Source organism: Lacerta agilis, chromosome 3 (assembly GCF_009819535.1).
Source record: "Lacerta agilis isolate rLacAgi1 chromosome 3, rLacAgi1.pri, whole genome shotgun sequence".
NCBI lineage: Eukaryota > Metazoa > Chordata > Lepidosauria > Squamata > Lacertidae > Lacerta > Lacerta agilis.
In genome coordinates, this window is record NC_046314.1 from 94,192,190 (window position 1) to 94,207,714 (window position 15,525).

Below are 15,525 nucleotides of genomic sequence, written 5' to 3' on the forward strand. Positions count from 1 at the left end.
TTTGCACGAGCGCGCACACGTCCCTGCCCAGCACACTCGCTCGCTCCTTCGCCCAAGTCCTTTCCCACCCAGCAGCCCTCTTCTGTCACGGGGGCCTCTCGCTGTTTCCCCGCCGCTGCCACCCCGCCCGCCAGCACGGAAGGACCAGGAGGGCTAAGCAACGGACGCGGCGCCCATCCTCGCTCCGTAACGCTTTACGCCCCTCTAGCAACTCGCGGCCGGCTCCCGCATGCGCACACGGCACTTCCCCCCCCCCCCGCTCGGCAGATACGCCGAAGGCGCTTCCGCAGCCAATGGGACGGCCGGGCTCGGAGGAAAGGGGCGGGGCTTGGCCCAGACTCCATCCATCCGCCCAGACTCCATCCATCCCCTTCTAGAGAAGGGGGGATGCTGCTCTTCCATGTCACTGGGGGCCACGTGGAGCTCTCTACTAACCCCTCCCCGCGGGGATTGCTGGGATCCTTGCCTTTCTCAACCCTCAGGCCTTCGTCCGACGGAAGAGAGGTTTCTTCCCCCACGCACCCACCCTTGCCATTCTTCATGCACCCATTCATGCCTTGCATGTAGTGACAAAAGAAGGATGCTACAGAGACACCCGGGCAGCTCCTGGAAATCAGAGGGTGTAGTAAGACGGATCCAAAAACAAAAACAAAATTAAAATGTCCACAAGAGATGACTCATTCTTTTTTTTATTGCGATGGGGTAGGTACTGTGTGAACTGTGCATTTGCACTGCAGTGGTTCCCCCAGGATGGGTGGATGGAGGAAAGAGACAGAAAGTGTGTCATTTTAGGCGCAGGGAAACACAGGTTCAGAAGGGCCAGATTAAACATGATGTGAGAGATCTGTGACTGCATTTTCTGGCTTTTTCTTCTCTTGGCTAGAAACACCCTTGCTTAAGATCACGGCTCAGGCATTTGAGTGTAGGGGGTATCTCTAACCCTTCTCCATTAAATATCAGGGCAGTAATATAAAAACCCATCAAAAGCTGTACAAAACCATCGTTAACATGACTGGGTACTCAGTAAGGTGTTAAACAGCTGCAAAGGGCATAAAATGTCTTCAAGAGATGTTGAGAAGTGAGGATGCCTGCTGAATATCTGCTGGTAGTACATTCTACACTACAGCATAGGACCAGCGACACTAAACTGAGGCCAGTCACGCCTCTGCAACATGGTGGCGGGAATAACAGTCCTCCTCCAGATGAACTCTGTGATTGAGCTGATCTATAAGGGCTCAGGCCTGTTGTCTTTGTCCATGGAGTTTTCTTGGCAGGGATATTGGAGTGGCTTGCCAGTTCCTTCTCCAGGTGGATCACATTTAGTCTAAACTCTCCGCTATGACCTGTCCATCTTGGGTGGCCCTGCATGGCATAGCTCATAGCTTCGCTAAGTTATTCAAGCCCCTTCGCCACGACACACGGGAGGCAGTGGAGGATAGGGGTGCCTGGCGTGCTCTGGTCCATGGGGTCACGAAGAGTCGGACACGACTGAACGACTGAACAACAACAATAAGGGCTCAGGCAGTCCCTAAGGTCTCCTGGACCCAAATGGTTCAGTGCACAAGATATACAGTACAACGTATGCCACCCATGCCTGACCTAAATCAATTCTCTAAAGCTACATGTTGCCCTAGAGAAGAAGAAGAGGAGGAGGAGGAGTTTGGATTTGATATCCCGCTTTATCATTCCCCTTAAGGAGTCTCAAAGCTGCTAACATTCTCCTTTCCCTTCCTCCCCCACAACAAACACTCTGTGAGGTGAGTGGGGCTCAGAGACTTCAAAGAAGTGTGACTAGCCCAAGGTTACCCAGCAGCTGCATGTGGAGGAGCGGAGACGCGAACCCAGTTCACCAGATTATGAGTCTACCACTCTTAACCACTACACCACACTGGCATAGAGGGGATACTATGCAGAGAGTTGGAAGGTAAAATAGTATCTTATCTAGTTTGTCCTTGTTTTATTGTATATCACTAGGTTCAGAGAAACCTCACACTCTTATCAATGCAAGATCTAGAGCCTTTGCAGCAACTACAAAGCCCTCTTCCTTGCCAAAAAAAATTTTTTTAAGACAACAAGGTTGGACAGGCAAACAGAAGCCTTATTGCTAATTTAGTCATGATTTGTTTATTTATAAATATTTATATTCCACTGTATCATAAAAATATATCACAGCTGCTTACAAGAATATAAAAACATATAACTAAACAATAACATAATGAAAGTTAAAAATAAGTTTAAAGCAAAAAGAAATTAAAAACAGACATGAATAGACCATTGTGGGGGATGAGCTCTTAATTCCCTACATAGGCCTGGCAGCACATAAAAGTTTTCAGCAAGCTTTTAAAAGCTGCCACAGAAGGCGACCACTGATTATTTGAATTGCCAGTTGCTAAGCATCTACGGAACTTCCTGAAGTTCTAAACAGTCGCTGTTTTTCCATCAGGAGATCTGAGTTGGGAGTCACACTCAATAATCTCTTTGGAAATCAGAGCACTGCAGGGTATGTATTGCTTAAAGGTTGAGCTGGTGTAGTAGGCCTCCATCTCTCGTTCCAGCATATTGGGAAGAATATAGGAGTGCTTTTTGACAAGACATGTCATCTAAGAAACAACGACCTAATCAAAATTGGCATGCTGACCATGGTTTGCCAGAACATCCCTCCCCAGTTTTGATCTACACCTCCCATCATTCTTGGCCGCTGTCTTTGCCAGCAGGGCTGATGGGAAATGCAGTCCGAAACGTCTGGAGGGCACCAGCTTGGGAAAGGCTGTTCTGGAGACCTAGGCTGCATACGAATTATCATTTCTATCACGAATCAGCTATAAATCAAATGGTGCTTCAAACAAGGAGCATTTACAGCACCACTTAATGAGTTGGATGGCCAAGTACCTTCACAACTTAGATTCATCATCTGTAAGAATTATTTATCCCTGTCATATGTGATCTGTGTTTCCCAAAGTGTGTGATGCTGCCCCCTGGGGGGTGTTATAATTATCCAGGGGAGCAGTAGTAGCCTCGGGTGCAGTTGGGGGGCATTGAATAAAAATAAGAGGGCAGTGGAAGTGTAAAGAAGATTTTTTTTTTTTAAAGGTTGTTGTATAATAATGCTTACTACTACCAGGCCAGGCACTGTTGTGGGATGGCAACAACGCCTCCCCTGGATCTGGTGGTCGTGCTGCAGGTGAGGGGTTTTCCTGGGCTTGGGTGAACCCTTTTCAGCTTCCCAGACCTGGGAAATAGATCACAGCTTGCCCATTTGGCCAATGGCAGGCAGGCTGTGGCGGCAGCCCTGCCCCTGAGTTGGGGGACGCTGAGTATTTTTTCTTTTTTCTTTTCTGAAAAGGGGTGGTGGTAGGCCAAATAAGTTTGGGAACCTCTGTATTAGATGATGGATCTAACTGAAAGGTAGCCAACAGGGTGCCCTACAGTTGTTGTGGCCTACAACTCCCATTGTCCCTGATCATTGACTAGGCTCCCTCGCCCTTAGGAGTCTCCTCAGGTCATGCCCTTCCCTTGAATGTTTTTGCCTGGCTGATATGGGTCCTTAAACTCAGATAATGCCTCTTGCTTACTTGAATGGAAGACAGAGAGGGGTGTGGGAGTATCATCACTCCAACCACTTTTTGCCTCTGGTCCCACCCACCTCTTGCATGCGGCCCTTAGAAAGTTGCACACAAGGGAAGGTGGCCCCTGGAAACGAGTTTCTTACCTTGTTTTAAAGCATCCTTATTATTTGATCCCAGAAACAGTAGTACTGATCAGCATGGGGGTGGAGGGAGAGAGCCGGTTGTACCATCTTCTGTTTCACAACTGTATCTTAGATTTCATTCCTATAGCAACAGAGCAGGGCTAGTGTTCTGCTTTCACATGGCCTAAAAGCATTTGAAGTTACTGAGGCTTGCTTGTATTTTTGCTCTGCTTTTAAAAGCAGGAATTCCTCTTGGGATAAAGAGAAGTTCCAATCAACCAACATGGCCGAAGATGAGAAAAAGCTCTTGATTGAATATAACAAGATGAGGGACCCTGGATGCTTGTTGGAAGGAAAGAACGAAACAGCCTGGCTCAGGCCTCAGAGGAGACATTATCCCAATGCTAACCGCAATTCGGCAGAGATGTTTAAAACAGTGAAGCATGAGTACATCAGTGACAGGGCCTCCTGGATAACAATAGCCCCTCCTGAAAATAAGGAAAAGAGGCATTTCCCAGAAAAAAGTAAGCTAATTTGTAATATACCGGTAGTGTGACACACAATATCACCAATCTCCAAAGCAGAGTTATTATTATTATTTATTACCCTGCCCATCTGGCTGGGCTTCCCCAGCCACTCTGGGTGGCTTCCAACAAAATATTAAAATACAATAATCCATCAAACATTAAAAGCTTCCCTAAACAGGGCTGCCTTAAGATGTCTTCTAAAAGTCTGGTAGTTGTTGTTCTCTTTTGACATCTGGTGGGAGGGCATTCCAGAGGGTGGGTGCCACTACTGAGAAGGCCCTCTGCCTTGTTCTCTGTAACTTGGCTTCTTGCAATGAGGGAACCGCCAGAAGGCCCTTGGCGCTGGACCTCAGTGTCCGAGTAGATCGATGGGGATGGAGACACTCCTTCAGACGCTCCCCAAAGCGTTGAAAACTTTCAGGGGTACACACAACGCTTACCTGGGCTTGGTTTCCTTTGGAAGAAGGGAGTAAATAGAATGAATATACAAACAAGGAGGGGGATGATCAAGAAGCGTATTCCTCTGAGGGCATATTTCCCAAGCCCATTTGCCCACCCCCACTCCATGTGGAGACTGGCTATTATTGCTCAATAGTAAAGACAATCAGCTAAGAGACATTATTGTTTAGAATCGGTGGGCATATTTCATGGCTGAACTTTGCTACTGCAAACAGGTACTGGGGATTGATCACTGACTCAGCCACCAACTAATTCCTTGTAAAACAAAACAGAAAACTGATGTTGAGTGTGGGCTGAAGCAGCAGAATAGGTGTTACATCATCACCACTGAATTTATTTTAGATGCTGCTTGCAAAACAATGAGGAGAAAGGCAGCACTTATTTATTTAGCTTTTTGCCTTATATTGCCTGGCCCACAGTTCCGTGCATGATTAACTTTTAAGACTGGGAGAAAGGCCAATGAAGTAGAGTTAAAACAATTTGGTCTGAAAAATTATCTCGAGGTTAGACTCTTGTCAGTTTTGCTTTCTTATCTTTTGAAACTTACCTTTGGTTCTCCAAATTTCTGCAGCAACTTCCATGAATAAATAAATAAAAATTTCCATGAAAATTCAGCAGCAATTTATTGCAATTTTCTCCTAATAAGCACATTTCTGTTTGCAGTTTTTACCCATTTTTGCAAGCAACTTTCCCTAACTTTTTGTGTAATTTTTCACTTGTATGCATTTTTATACATGTTTTCACCTATTTTTTTCAATCAGATGGAGAACTGGATCACAACATTTGTAGAAGTGTCAATTTTGAATCATAGTGGCCAGAGACTGCTGGGATAGGGGAGAATGTTGGTTCAGTTTGCATTTTCTGAAAAGCAGCTTACCCTGGTCTCCCAGGTCCTAGTCCAGCACTCTAACCACTACACCACAATGGCTCTTACCAGTACAGGTTACATTATGATGGGAGCTTCCCACTTCAGACAGTAGCTCTTCAACTGTTTGACGGGTTGGGGAAGGTGAAGCTGGCAGGCTGCTCTCCCTCACATGTTGCTTTATTCCAATTCTTGAACATGTGTAGAGAGCTTGTTGATTTAACTCAAAGGTTAGCCAAGATGGTGCCCTACAGATGTTGTGGACTAAAACTCCCGTCATCCCTGATCATTGGCTATGCTGGCTGAGGCTGATGGAGCTTGTAGTCCACAACATCTAGACAGGACCACATCGGCTACTCTTGCTTTAACCAAATGGTTCTAAGAAAGTGGTCGTCTCCTACTGATTCTATTTTATGCTTCTTTACTTTGTATCTTGCAGACCATGCCATATTTGGATGACGTGCTCCTCAAAGGCTGTTTCTCCTGGAGTGCTGGACATTTCTCAGGAGCAAATAAACAATTATAATACTGTGTTTGAATTAAATTGGTTACCCAAAAATTAAATAGTTTTAAAATAAGTTATGTAAAATATGCCAGTACTTAAAAAAAAATTGTATCTATTTCCTTGGTCCAGACTAAGTGACTAGGAAATACTGTAATTTTAACACACTTGGCTTGTATCTAATGCACTGTTTAAGAGAACATTTTGTGTTTGTTGTATCAGTAATCAAATTATTAAAGACAGTTACATAATATTAAAACATGGGGCAACTGTAATACTTTATTCTTATTGCTCTCAAAATTGCAAGACGGGAGCTGCAGTTCAGCAGAAGAACATCTGCTTTGCATGCAGAAGGCTCTGGGTTCAATCTCTGCCATCTCCAAGGAGGGCTAGGGATGACCCCTTCTCAAAACCCCCCAGAGCTGCTGCCAATCACTGTTGACAACCTGAGCTTTATGGACCAAGGGCCTGACTCAGGCATAGGCAACCTTTGGCCCTCCAGATGTTTTGGCCTACAGTTCCCATGATCCCTAGCTAACAGGACCAGTGGTCAGGGACGATGGGAATTCTAGTCCAAAACATCTGGAGGGCCAAAGGTTGCCTATGCCTGGACTCTGACTTGATATAAGGCAGCTTCCTCAGCAAAAAAAAAAAAGTGCCATACCTTAACTAAAATTGGATAGGGCTGCTGAGGACCAGATGACATTACTTTAGAGCAGACATGGCCCATGAGCTGCTGCTAGACAGATCTGCATGAAAGGAAGCTGAACACATTTTATTCTGCCTTAACTGAGACAGGAGAGCAAAAAATATTAAAAAAGGGAATGAAAATGCAGCTTGGTCCCCAAAGTCAGCAGATGCCACTCTGAATAAAACAGAAGGTGCCTAGATCTGTTATGTAAGATGTTATTTTTTCCTATTATTGCTTCCCAGAGTAGATCAGCTGTGCACCATGGCACCTTCAAAGGCTTTCACTGGAACACCTGAGCAGGTGCCCAAGACATTGAGCTTTCATTGAGGGAGGGGAAAGTACATCTCTATCCTGCCTTGAAAGAAAGTTATGGGGCAAAACGTGCAGTTGCCTTTTGTCAGAGACTGGCTGGATGAGGAGGAGTGGTAGTAGCCTCCAGCCCAGGAGCTCCCCACGGAGGACAGGGAAGATGAGGACTTAGACCCCATGGTCCTAGTGTTGGGACAACAGGGAGGAGGCTGGGGGTGGGATGAGCTGGGAGGTGCTAGAAGCAGGAGGTTGGAGCGATCAAGGGAGGGGTGTGTGCCTGAAGATGAAGGCCTTTCCAGGGCAGGGCTGGAGGCTGAGCATCTCAGTGTGAGCGCAGACACAGGAAGGAATCAGAGGGTACACCTGCCATCCCGCAGCAGGGCAGTCTCAATTCTGCTGCTCTCCTCTCACAACCCGGCTCCAGGAGAGCCCTGCATGTTGCCAAACAAAGGGCCAGGCAAGCCCATCCCAACGTTGCAGTCTCCATCTGCTGGGGAGGTCTCCAGAGTGAGAGGCTAGAGGGGGAAAGGCAGGGCCGGAGGTCAATTTCCCAGCAATGTCTGAGCCACACCCACTGTGTTACTTTCTGTGAATAGAAGTCAGTAGCCTCCAGCCTTTTCCTGACCTGCGGAAACCCAGCATTTCTCTGTCAGCCTCAGGACACTAACTAGTTTCTGTGAAATGAGAGTGGGTGTCATGTGGCCACCTTGTATATTTTTCCTGGTAGTGAGGAATGTTCCCTCCCTATTAAGACAGCAACAACATCTGTGCTTGTTTGTGTAAAATCAGTGTTGTGCAATCTCTACAATCAGGACCTGGAGAACGTCGCTGACTTATGGTGAGCATAAAGTTGTTGAGGATGGCTGTCTAATTTTGGGTTATGCCACATGCCTCCCCAGAGGAGTTATTTTGTGGCTGGTGCCCCCAGTACTCTCCCAAAATTCAAAATGTAACCACTGGTCCGAAAAGGTTGGCGCCCCCTGTTCTAAACACAGACCAACTCTTAATTCTCTCTCTCTCCCTCCCCCCCCCCCCCCCGACGATGTTAAAATGCCTGGATCAGGAGTGGCCGACTTAATTCCTCCCAGGTGTTGTGGACTACAACTCCCATCATCCCTGATCATTAGTTATGTTTGGATTGATGGGAGTTGTAGTTCACAATAGCACCAGATCGGCTAAGGCTGCCCTAGATTATTCATTGATGTTACATTCACTTTAGACCCAGTCAAGCACCTTATAAGCTGCTTTTCCATTGTGCCCAAAGCTGCTCAGAAGAAACATTAAGTAATTATCACAATAAAGCAATGTGTTTGGAACAGCAATTCATTACACATTAAGTTAAATATTATGATAAAATGATACTATTATACTTCATTGTTTACTTATTTAATTATTTAACACTCAAACAGTAGGCTGCTCAGAGGTTTGCAAAAGACAACCTAAACTATTTATTTAAAAATACAGATAAAAGCAAACATTAAAAACAAGTTAGATAACATTTGGTTACATAACAAGTTGTCATACATTTTGACACTTCAGATTATGTTTTTAGGACACACCTCATTTTCACTGTTGTTAAGTTGTTTAAAATTGTTATTATATTGTCTTTTAATGCTGTACTCACCCTGGGACTTTAGGGTAAAGGGTGGGTAACAAACAAACAAACTTGTTAAAAAATATTTAAAAACAAGTAATTTATAAACCATTATATTTACTAAAACCACCTGTTAAAACTGCATGCTAACATTACATGCCTGGGTAGGCTTTGTGAAATGTAACAGTCATGGCTCAGTTGGTTAGAGCAGTGTTTTTCAACCACTGTTCCGCGGCACACTAGTGTGCCGCGAGATGTTGCCTGGTGTGCCGTGGGAAAAACGTCCCGGCCGTTGTTGTTGCCTTCCTTCAGCCAATCAGGGTCAGCCCGCATGTTTGTACACAGAGCCGAAAAGAGACGCCCGCCTTGCCCCAGCAGCGCCAAGGCGCGGCCACTGCGCTACACTGCACTGCATTGCACGGCCCTGGACGCGGCAGCCAGGCCGGCCGCCTCAAAAGCACCTCCCTCCCTCCTTCTCCCTCCCGCCGGCCAATCGTCAGCGCCCTCCGTTGGCGTGGCCCTGAAGGGATCCTGCGCACTGCGCGTGCCTTGTCGCAAGTGGGGTTCTGAGGCCAATGTAGGCGCGCGCATCTTAGAAGCGGGAGGGGGTGGAAAGAGCAGGCCGGAGATGAGGCGGAGGGAGCCGGCAGTGGACGTAGGTGGGGGCTTGGAAATGGCGCGCGCGAGGCGGAGGCCGGGGGGGGGGGAGAGAGAGGATTCAGTACCAAATCGGATGCAAAACCGCATCTATAACCTCTCAAGGGAAATGTTTCCCAAAGTGCAGTCATCTCCAACCTACATAAATTAACTAAGAATTCTTTTGCTGCTTGGAGGAAATAACAAGCCTGGCTCCTTTCAGCTGGGTGAGAGCACTTTGCTAATAAATGATGAATAATTAGGATGTGTAGGTTTCCTTTTGCATTTATTTTGCACTTGCTGGTTCAACCTCTTTGAACTTCCCAAAGCACAAGATCATCACAAAAAAGGGAAACACCACATTGGCTGGGCTCTGAAGTGTGGCATGGCAGTTAATTATATCATGTCAGGATGTCTCAGGAGCTTCTCCACTCATGTCTTTGTCACAAAAAGTCACTCAGGTACAAGACTAGAGTCCCTCAGACCTTACTTGGGGCTGGACTATATTTTGAAAAAAATATGAACAAATTCCTATGCCCCACAAATAACCCAGAGATGCATTTTAAATAAAAGGACAGGTTCCAATTCTGTAAAAACACGCTGATTCCTGGACCATCCGCGGGCAGCATTTAGAAGGTGATTGGGCCACATCCGGCCCCCGGGTCTTAGTTTGGGGACTTGCTCTTAAGTCCAGGAATTATAAAATACTTTCTTTGTGTTTATTTGATTCCTATTCAAGAGAATTACTTTATATATAGTCAATATAGGCACAGAGTTTAATTTTTTAACATTTTCTAATGGTGGTGTGCCTCGTGATTCTTTTCATGAAACAAGTGTGCCTTTGCCCAAAAAAGGTTGAAAAACACTGGGTTAGAGCATGGTGCTGATAGCGCCAAGTTTGCAGGTTCGATCCCCGTATGGGACAGCTGCATATTCTTGCATTGCAGGGGTACCTTCCAACAATACAGCAAAGGTACCTGCCTAATATCAATGGGCAAGGAGTTCCAAAGAGTGGGCTAAAGGGTCAATTTCTTGCAAGTGGGGTGAAAACACTTGTAAAAGTGCCAGTTCCACAGACCTAAGTGATTGGATGAGCACATATGGAGTTAAAATATATGCAATACAAAAACAAGATTTAAATTAATAGTAAATAAAATTACATAGTTTGAGATCCTTGACTGGGCAAGGGCAGAATCTTCTCAGCAGGTGGATGGTTTTGCTGGCATCCTCTTTTTTTTACTGCAAAGGAACACTGGCAGCAATATGGTGTCTGTAATAAATGTAAAATTCAGTGCACAGAGAGAGACAGAGAAGGAGAGATAAAGTATCTTAGCCAAACTGATTCAATTTTGTGATACTTCTTGTCTCTGGCCCATTGCAAGCGCAGACAGGCTTAGTTCAATTTCTACCACACAAATCTGAGAGCTGCTTAAAATTTGGTAAGCTAAGATAGTATGGTTAGTATGGTTACCGGGGTGGGCAGACCTCAGGTTATTTCGATCTGCTTTGGGGTTTGTTTGTTTTTTCTAGACCTCCAAGATGGACCAGGTACAGAAGGCATACAGGTAAAATGAAAGAACAGAGTGGCTCTGAGCATGTTATGCGTTTTCCAGTTTCCAGGATTCTTTGAGGGGGAAATAAGGCCTTTCTGCTTAGTGGGCCCTGGATTTCTGCCCTAAAGTGCTGTCCTGACAGTACCACTGATTTCATCTCCTGAAAACAAAACACATTTGATCTGAACTGAGAGGTGTGTGTGGAACCCAGTCACAAGAAAATGCTGAGCTTCGTTGAAACAATGAAGTTCAGAGGTGCCAGCTGTCATTGCTTTTCTTGACAGAAGCCCCATTTATATCCTGCCAGAAAAGCAATTTGAAGATCAAGTTGCCAGTTAAGGTTCCCTTTGTTTATCTTAAAAGCTGGTCCAACAGAGTAACTTAGGATGGAGAAAGTTAATTCACACACAGAGAGATATTTTCCACTGAATAGGTGGTGTCAATGCTAGACGAATGCAAACTGTTATGTGGCTTAAAATGCATCAATGTGGGATTTGATTCATATTTTGGAGTGATCATTGGAAACACTTGTGATACTGCTGTTAATGCTCACCTCAGTTCTCAGAGCAATAAGATGCTCTAGGGGTGCTGCACTAATTCTGGTTTGGTTTCCTTTGGAAGGAGACACTGGTGTTTAGCAGTATTGTATTTATTTACAAAAACAAAGAGGGCACTTGACAGACTTGTCCAGGGCTTCTAAACTGGTTTGACCATTTTAACAGTCCCACTCTTTTGCAGACCCTCCTCTTACAACGATAAAATTATTGGGCTAGCAGGGATCCTGAGAAGACATTCAGCTCAACCCCAATCCTAAAACATTGGGCGAAGGATACTGACAAGCTGGAAAGTGTCCAGAGGAGGGCAACCAAAATGGTCAAAGGCCTGGAAACGATGCCTTATGAGGAACGGCTTAGGGAGCTGGGTATGTTTAGCCTGGAGAAGAGAAGGTTAAGGGGTGATCTGATAGCCATGTTCAAATATATAAAAGGATGTCATATAGAGGAGGGTGAAAGGTTGTTTTCTGCTGCTCCAGAGAAGCGGACACGGGGCAGTGGATTCAAACTACAAGAAAGAAGATTCCACCTAAACATTAGGAAGAACTTCCTGACAGTAAGAGCTGTTCGACGGTGGAATTTGCTGCCAAGGAGTGTGGTGGAGTCTCCTTCTTTGGAGGTCTTTAAGCAGAGGCTTGACAGCCATCTGTCAGGAATGCTTTGATGGTGTTTCCTGCTTGGCAGGGGGTTGGACTGGATGGCCCTTGTGGTCTCTTCCAACTCTATGATTCTATGATTCTATAAGTTCTAGAAAATTATCTGCTAGAGACTTGGTGATAGAGGTGAAGAATCCATGTTTGTATGAGGAAAAGAATGTTTCCCTAAGAATGGGATTGCTTCAAAGTTGAGGAGATGTTTCAGACGGTTAATTTCATGGTATTTCATCTCAACAAATATTTTTTTCTTGAAATTCACAAAGACATTAAGGTAAAGAGATGGCATATGTGCCTTGATTAACAGTATGGCAGTTAAGCCAAAAAAAAACAAACCACAGTAACAGAGAAATCAAAACATTCTTCACTTGCAATAGTGATCAAATTATTATCATGCTTCTCAAGTGTGGAACAGCAAGTTCCAGCCAAGACAAGCAAAACCTTACTAGACCTCAAAGCCTTAAAAGACCTTTGAAACGGCAAATGTGAAGCTGCTGAAACAGGCAGAAATCCTTATAGCCAATTATTTATGTATTGTTTATCACTCACCACAAGCAACAAATCTCTAGAATGTAAAACAAACATTCAAGCATGCAAAATCTTGAAATCTCACTGTCATTTTGTGTGAGGCCACACTTTCCACAACAGCCATATTGTGTTAGGCCTCACCCCCATAACAGCCATTTTCTGGCTGGTGCCCACGGAACTTTCTCGAAATTATATATGTGCCCACTGCCCCCCCCAAAGGGGTAGCGATGCATGTTCTCACGTAGTAATTAGAATATTTCCCCCTAATTATTAGAATAAACTTCCCTGGGGAGGAGCTGGAAAAGCAGGTTACAGTACTTGGAACAATAAAAACTCTTTCTACTTCAGCTTTGGCTGTTTGCCAACCCAGCCCTGCTTGTCTCTGCTTTCACATGTCCATTCTTTCAGCACAGCAGACATCTTTTAGCTTCTTTGACCGCTATGTCTTTCTGGAACTGTGATTGATTTGAAAAACAACCTGGAGGTTATTTGTATTCTAAAGCGCTGTTAGGGATGCATACACAGGGCACCCAGTTCTGTCTTAGAAAGGAAACGAGCTGGACTTGTTATTCCCCCGAGTACCTATAAATGAATATATATCTTGATTTCTTACATGCCCATACAGTGGAAAGCAAGTGCATTTTATTATTATTAAAGTGCCTAAAATTTTACAGGCACCATACAGATGCCAGAAGCCTAAACAAACCCTTCACTGTACTCTTTCTGGTGCCTACAAAACACATTTTTGTTTAACAAAACAAAACGTGGAAAATGTTGATTTATGTTTTAATCTGTTTTAGTTTATTGCTGGTTTTTTAAACATAAAAATGCTTTAAATAGTTGTTTTTAACAGTTTTACCTGATGGTTTGGTTGTTTTATTGTCTTTGTAAACTGCTTTGGGGGTGTTTTTTAAAAAAACCCATCAAGCGGTGTACAGATTTTATTACATAAGTACATAAAGCATGTTACTCATGCTAATTGAATAGTCAACGACATTGCCTTATCTCTCAGCAAACAAATCAGGAGGGGCTGCTCAATAAAAGAGTTAACATATATTCTCTTGAAATTATATTTATTGAATTTATATCCCACCCTTGCTCCCTACGGAGCCCAGGGTGGCAGATCATATATAGAAATATATGCATTAGGTGCACATTATTATTTTTTACCTCAGACTGCCTTTTACCATCTGCTCCCATGTTTTATGGCAGATGCCCCACACTGTCTGAGAGCAATCTGTGCTTCAAATCCTTTCCAAACTACCTTAACTTGTTAATGGAAAGGGCTAATGGCACAGCTTCAGACTGAAGCAAATTACTCCCCAATATCTCTCTGTGTGTGCGCACCTGCGCATACACAAACACACACACGCTGCTTCCCCCTTTTCTTCCTCCGCACAGGAGAGCAGGGAAGCAGGAAGGAGTCAGCTTCCTTACCCCTTTGATCCCACAGCAGCTGCTGAGGTAAAGGGAGGTCAGGGAGTTTGCTGGAAGCAACATGAATCTGGCAGCGTTCTCCTCACGCCTGGCCAGCAACAACTCCTGCTTAGCCCCAGGTTGCTAGAAAAACGGTCTCTGCTTCCCCCATCTTATTTAATTTCAGTGCTGCAAGCAAGAGGAATTTGGCTCTCACACGAATTCCACAACAGGCATGAGGAACCTATGACCCTCCCAGTGTTGCAGAACTTCCAGCTCCCATCACCCCCTGAACCAGTGTGGACAGTGGTGAGGGATGATGGGAACTGGACTCCCAACAGCCTTGGGAGGTCCACAATCTCCCCGTTCCTGGGTTGGACCAAAGATAGGGATAATCTAGCAGTCACATCTGGTGACGGTCCATTGCTCAGTAGCAGAGCACATGTGTTGCATGCAGGGGGGCTGATGTCCAATTTCTGTCTTCTCCAAGGATCAGGTAGGAGGCATAGACAGGCTCCTGGGAGAACAGCGTGTAGACCTAGCTGGTACTCACTCTCTGGTCTGTTCAAGCAGGCCTCTCCTCAGAAAAGGTCACCTTGCCAGTCAGAGTAGACAATATCTGGACAAAATGGGCAAATAGTCTGAAAGGGACGTGGGTGGCGCTGTGGTCTAAACCACTGAGCCTCTTGGGCTTGCTGGTCAGAAGGTTGGCGGTTCAAATCCTTGCGACGGGTTGAGCTCCCATTGCTCTGTCCCAGCTCCTGACAATCTAGCAGTTCTAAAGCATGCCAGTGCAAGTAGATAAATAGCTTCCGCTGCAGCGGGTAGGAAAATGGCATTTCCATGCGCTCTGGTTTCTGTCATGGTGCCCCGTTGCGCCAGAAGCGGTTTAGTCATGTTGTACACATGACCTGGAAAGCTGTCTGTGGACAAACACTGGCTCCCTCATCCTGAAAGCAAGATGAGCGCCGCAACTCCAGTCACCTTTGACTGGACGTAACCATCCTTTACCTTTTACCTACTTTGATTGGGTATTAAAGCAGTTTCCTATGTTCATCATTTTGGGGTTCCAACTGGATACCTGCAAAGCCCCCACATTTTTAGGGGTGGTAGCACTGTGGAAGGGTGTGTGTAATAATCACCACCATTAAAAAGACAAGGAAAAAGCTCAAGGACACATTCCAGCCAGGCAAATGCACAAAAGGAAGATGCAAAGCAGGGCCAGTGAGGGGAGTGGCCTGTAGGGTGTCTCAAGGGCCAGAGAGAGATGCCTCGAGGGCCACATTCCACTCCCAAGCATAACATTTCTCCCTTCTGTGCTACAGTCTCAATTTGTTCTTCACATATTCCTGTGAGGTAAATAGATCATCAACATTCCCCTTTTATACAGCCAGAACTAGGACACAAAGAACTCCAAGGAGTAAGGGTAGACATACAAATAAGAGAAATGCCTGACTATTAAAAAAAAACAAGATAATTTTTTATTATTTTATTGTTTTTTAAGCACAAAGAAAATGAATTGAAAGATGTTACATTTTTTAAAACACGCG

General features: G+C 45.0%; 1 protein-coding gene across 1 annotated transcript; it reads left to right on the forward strand.

The window, feature by feature from the left end:
* The first annotated feature begins 3,900 nt into the window (after positions 1-3,900).
* Positions 3,901-4,244, forward strand: SPATA45 (spermatogenesis associated 45). The gene has a single exon (XM_033145462.1). The coding sequence runs from the start codon at positions 3,972-3,974 to the stop codon at positions 4,242-4,244; it is 273 nt and encodes a 90-aa protein (XP_033001353.1). The 5' UTR covers positions 3,901-3,971.
* Positions 4,245-15,525: the final 11,281 nt, after the last annotated feature.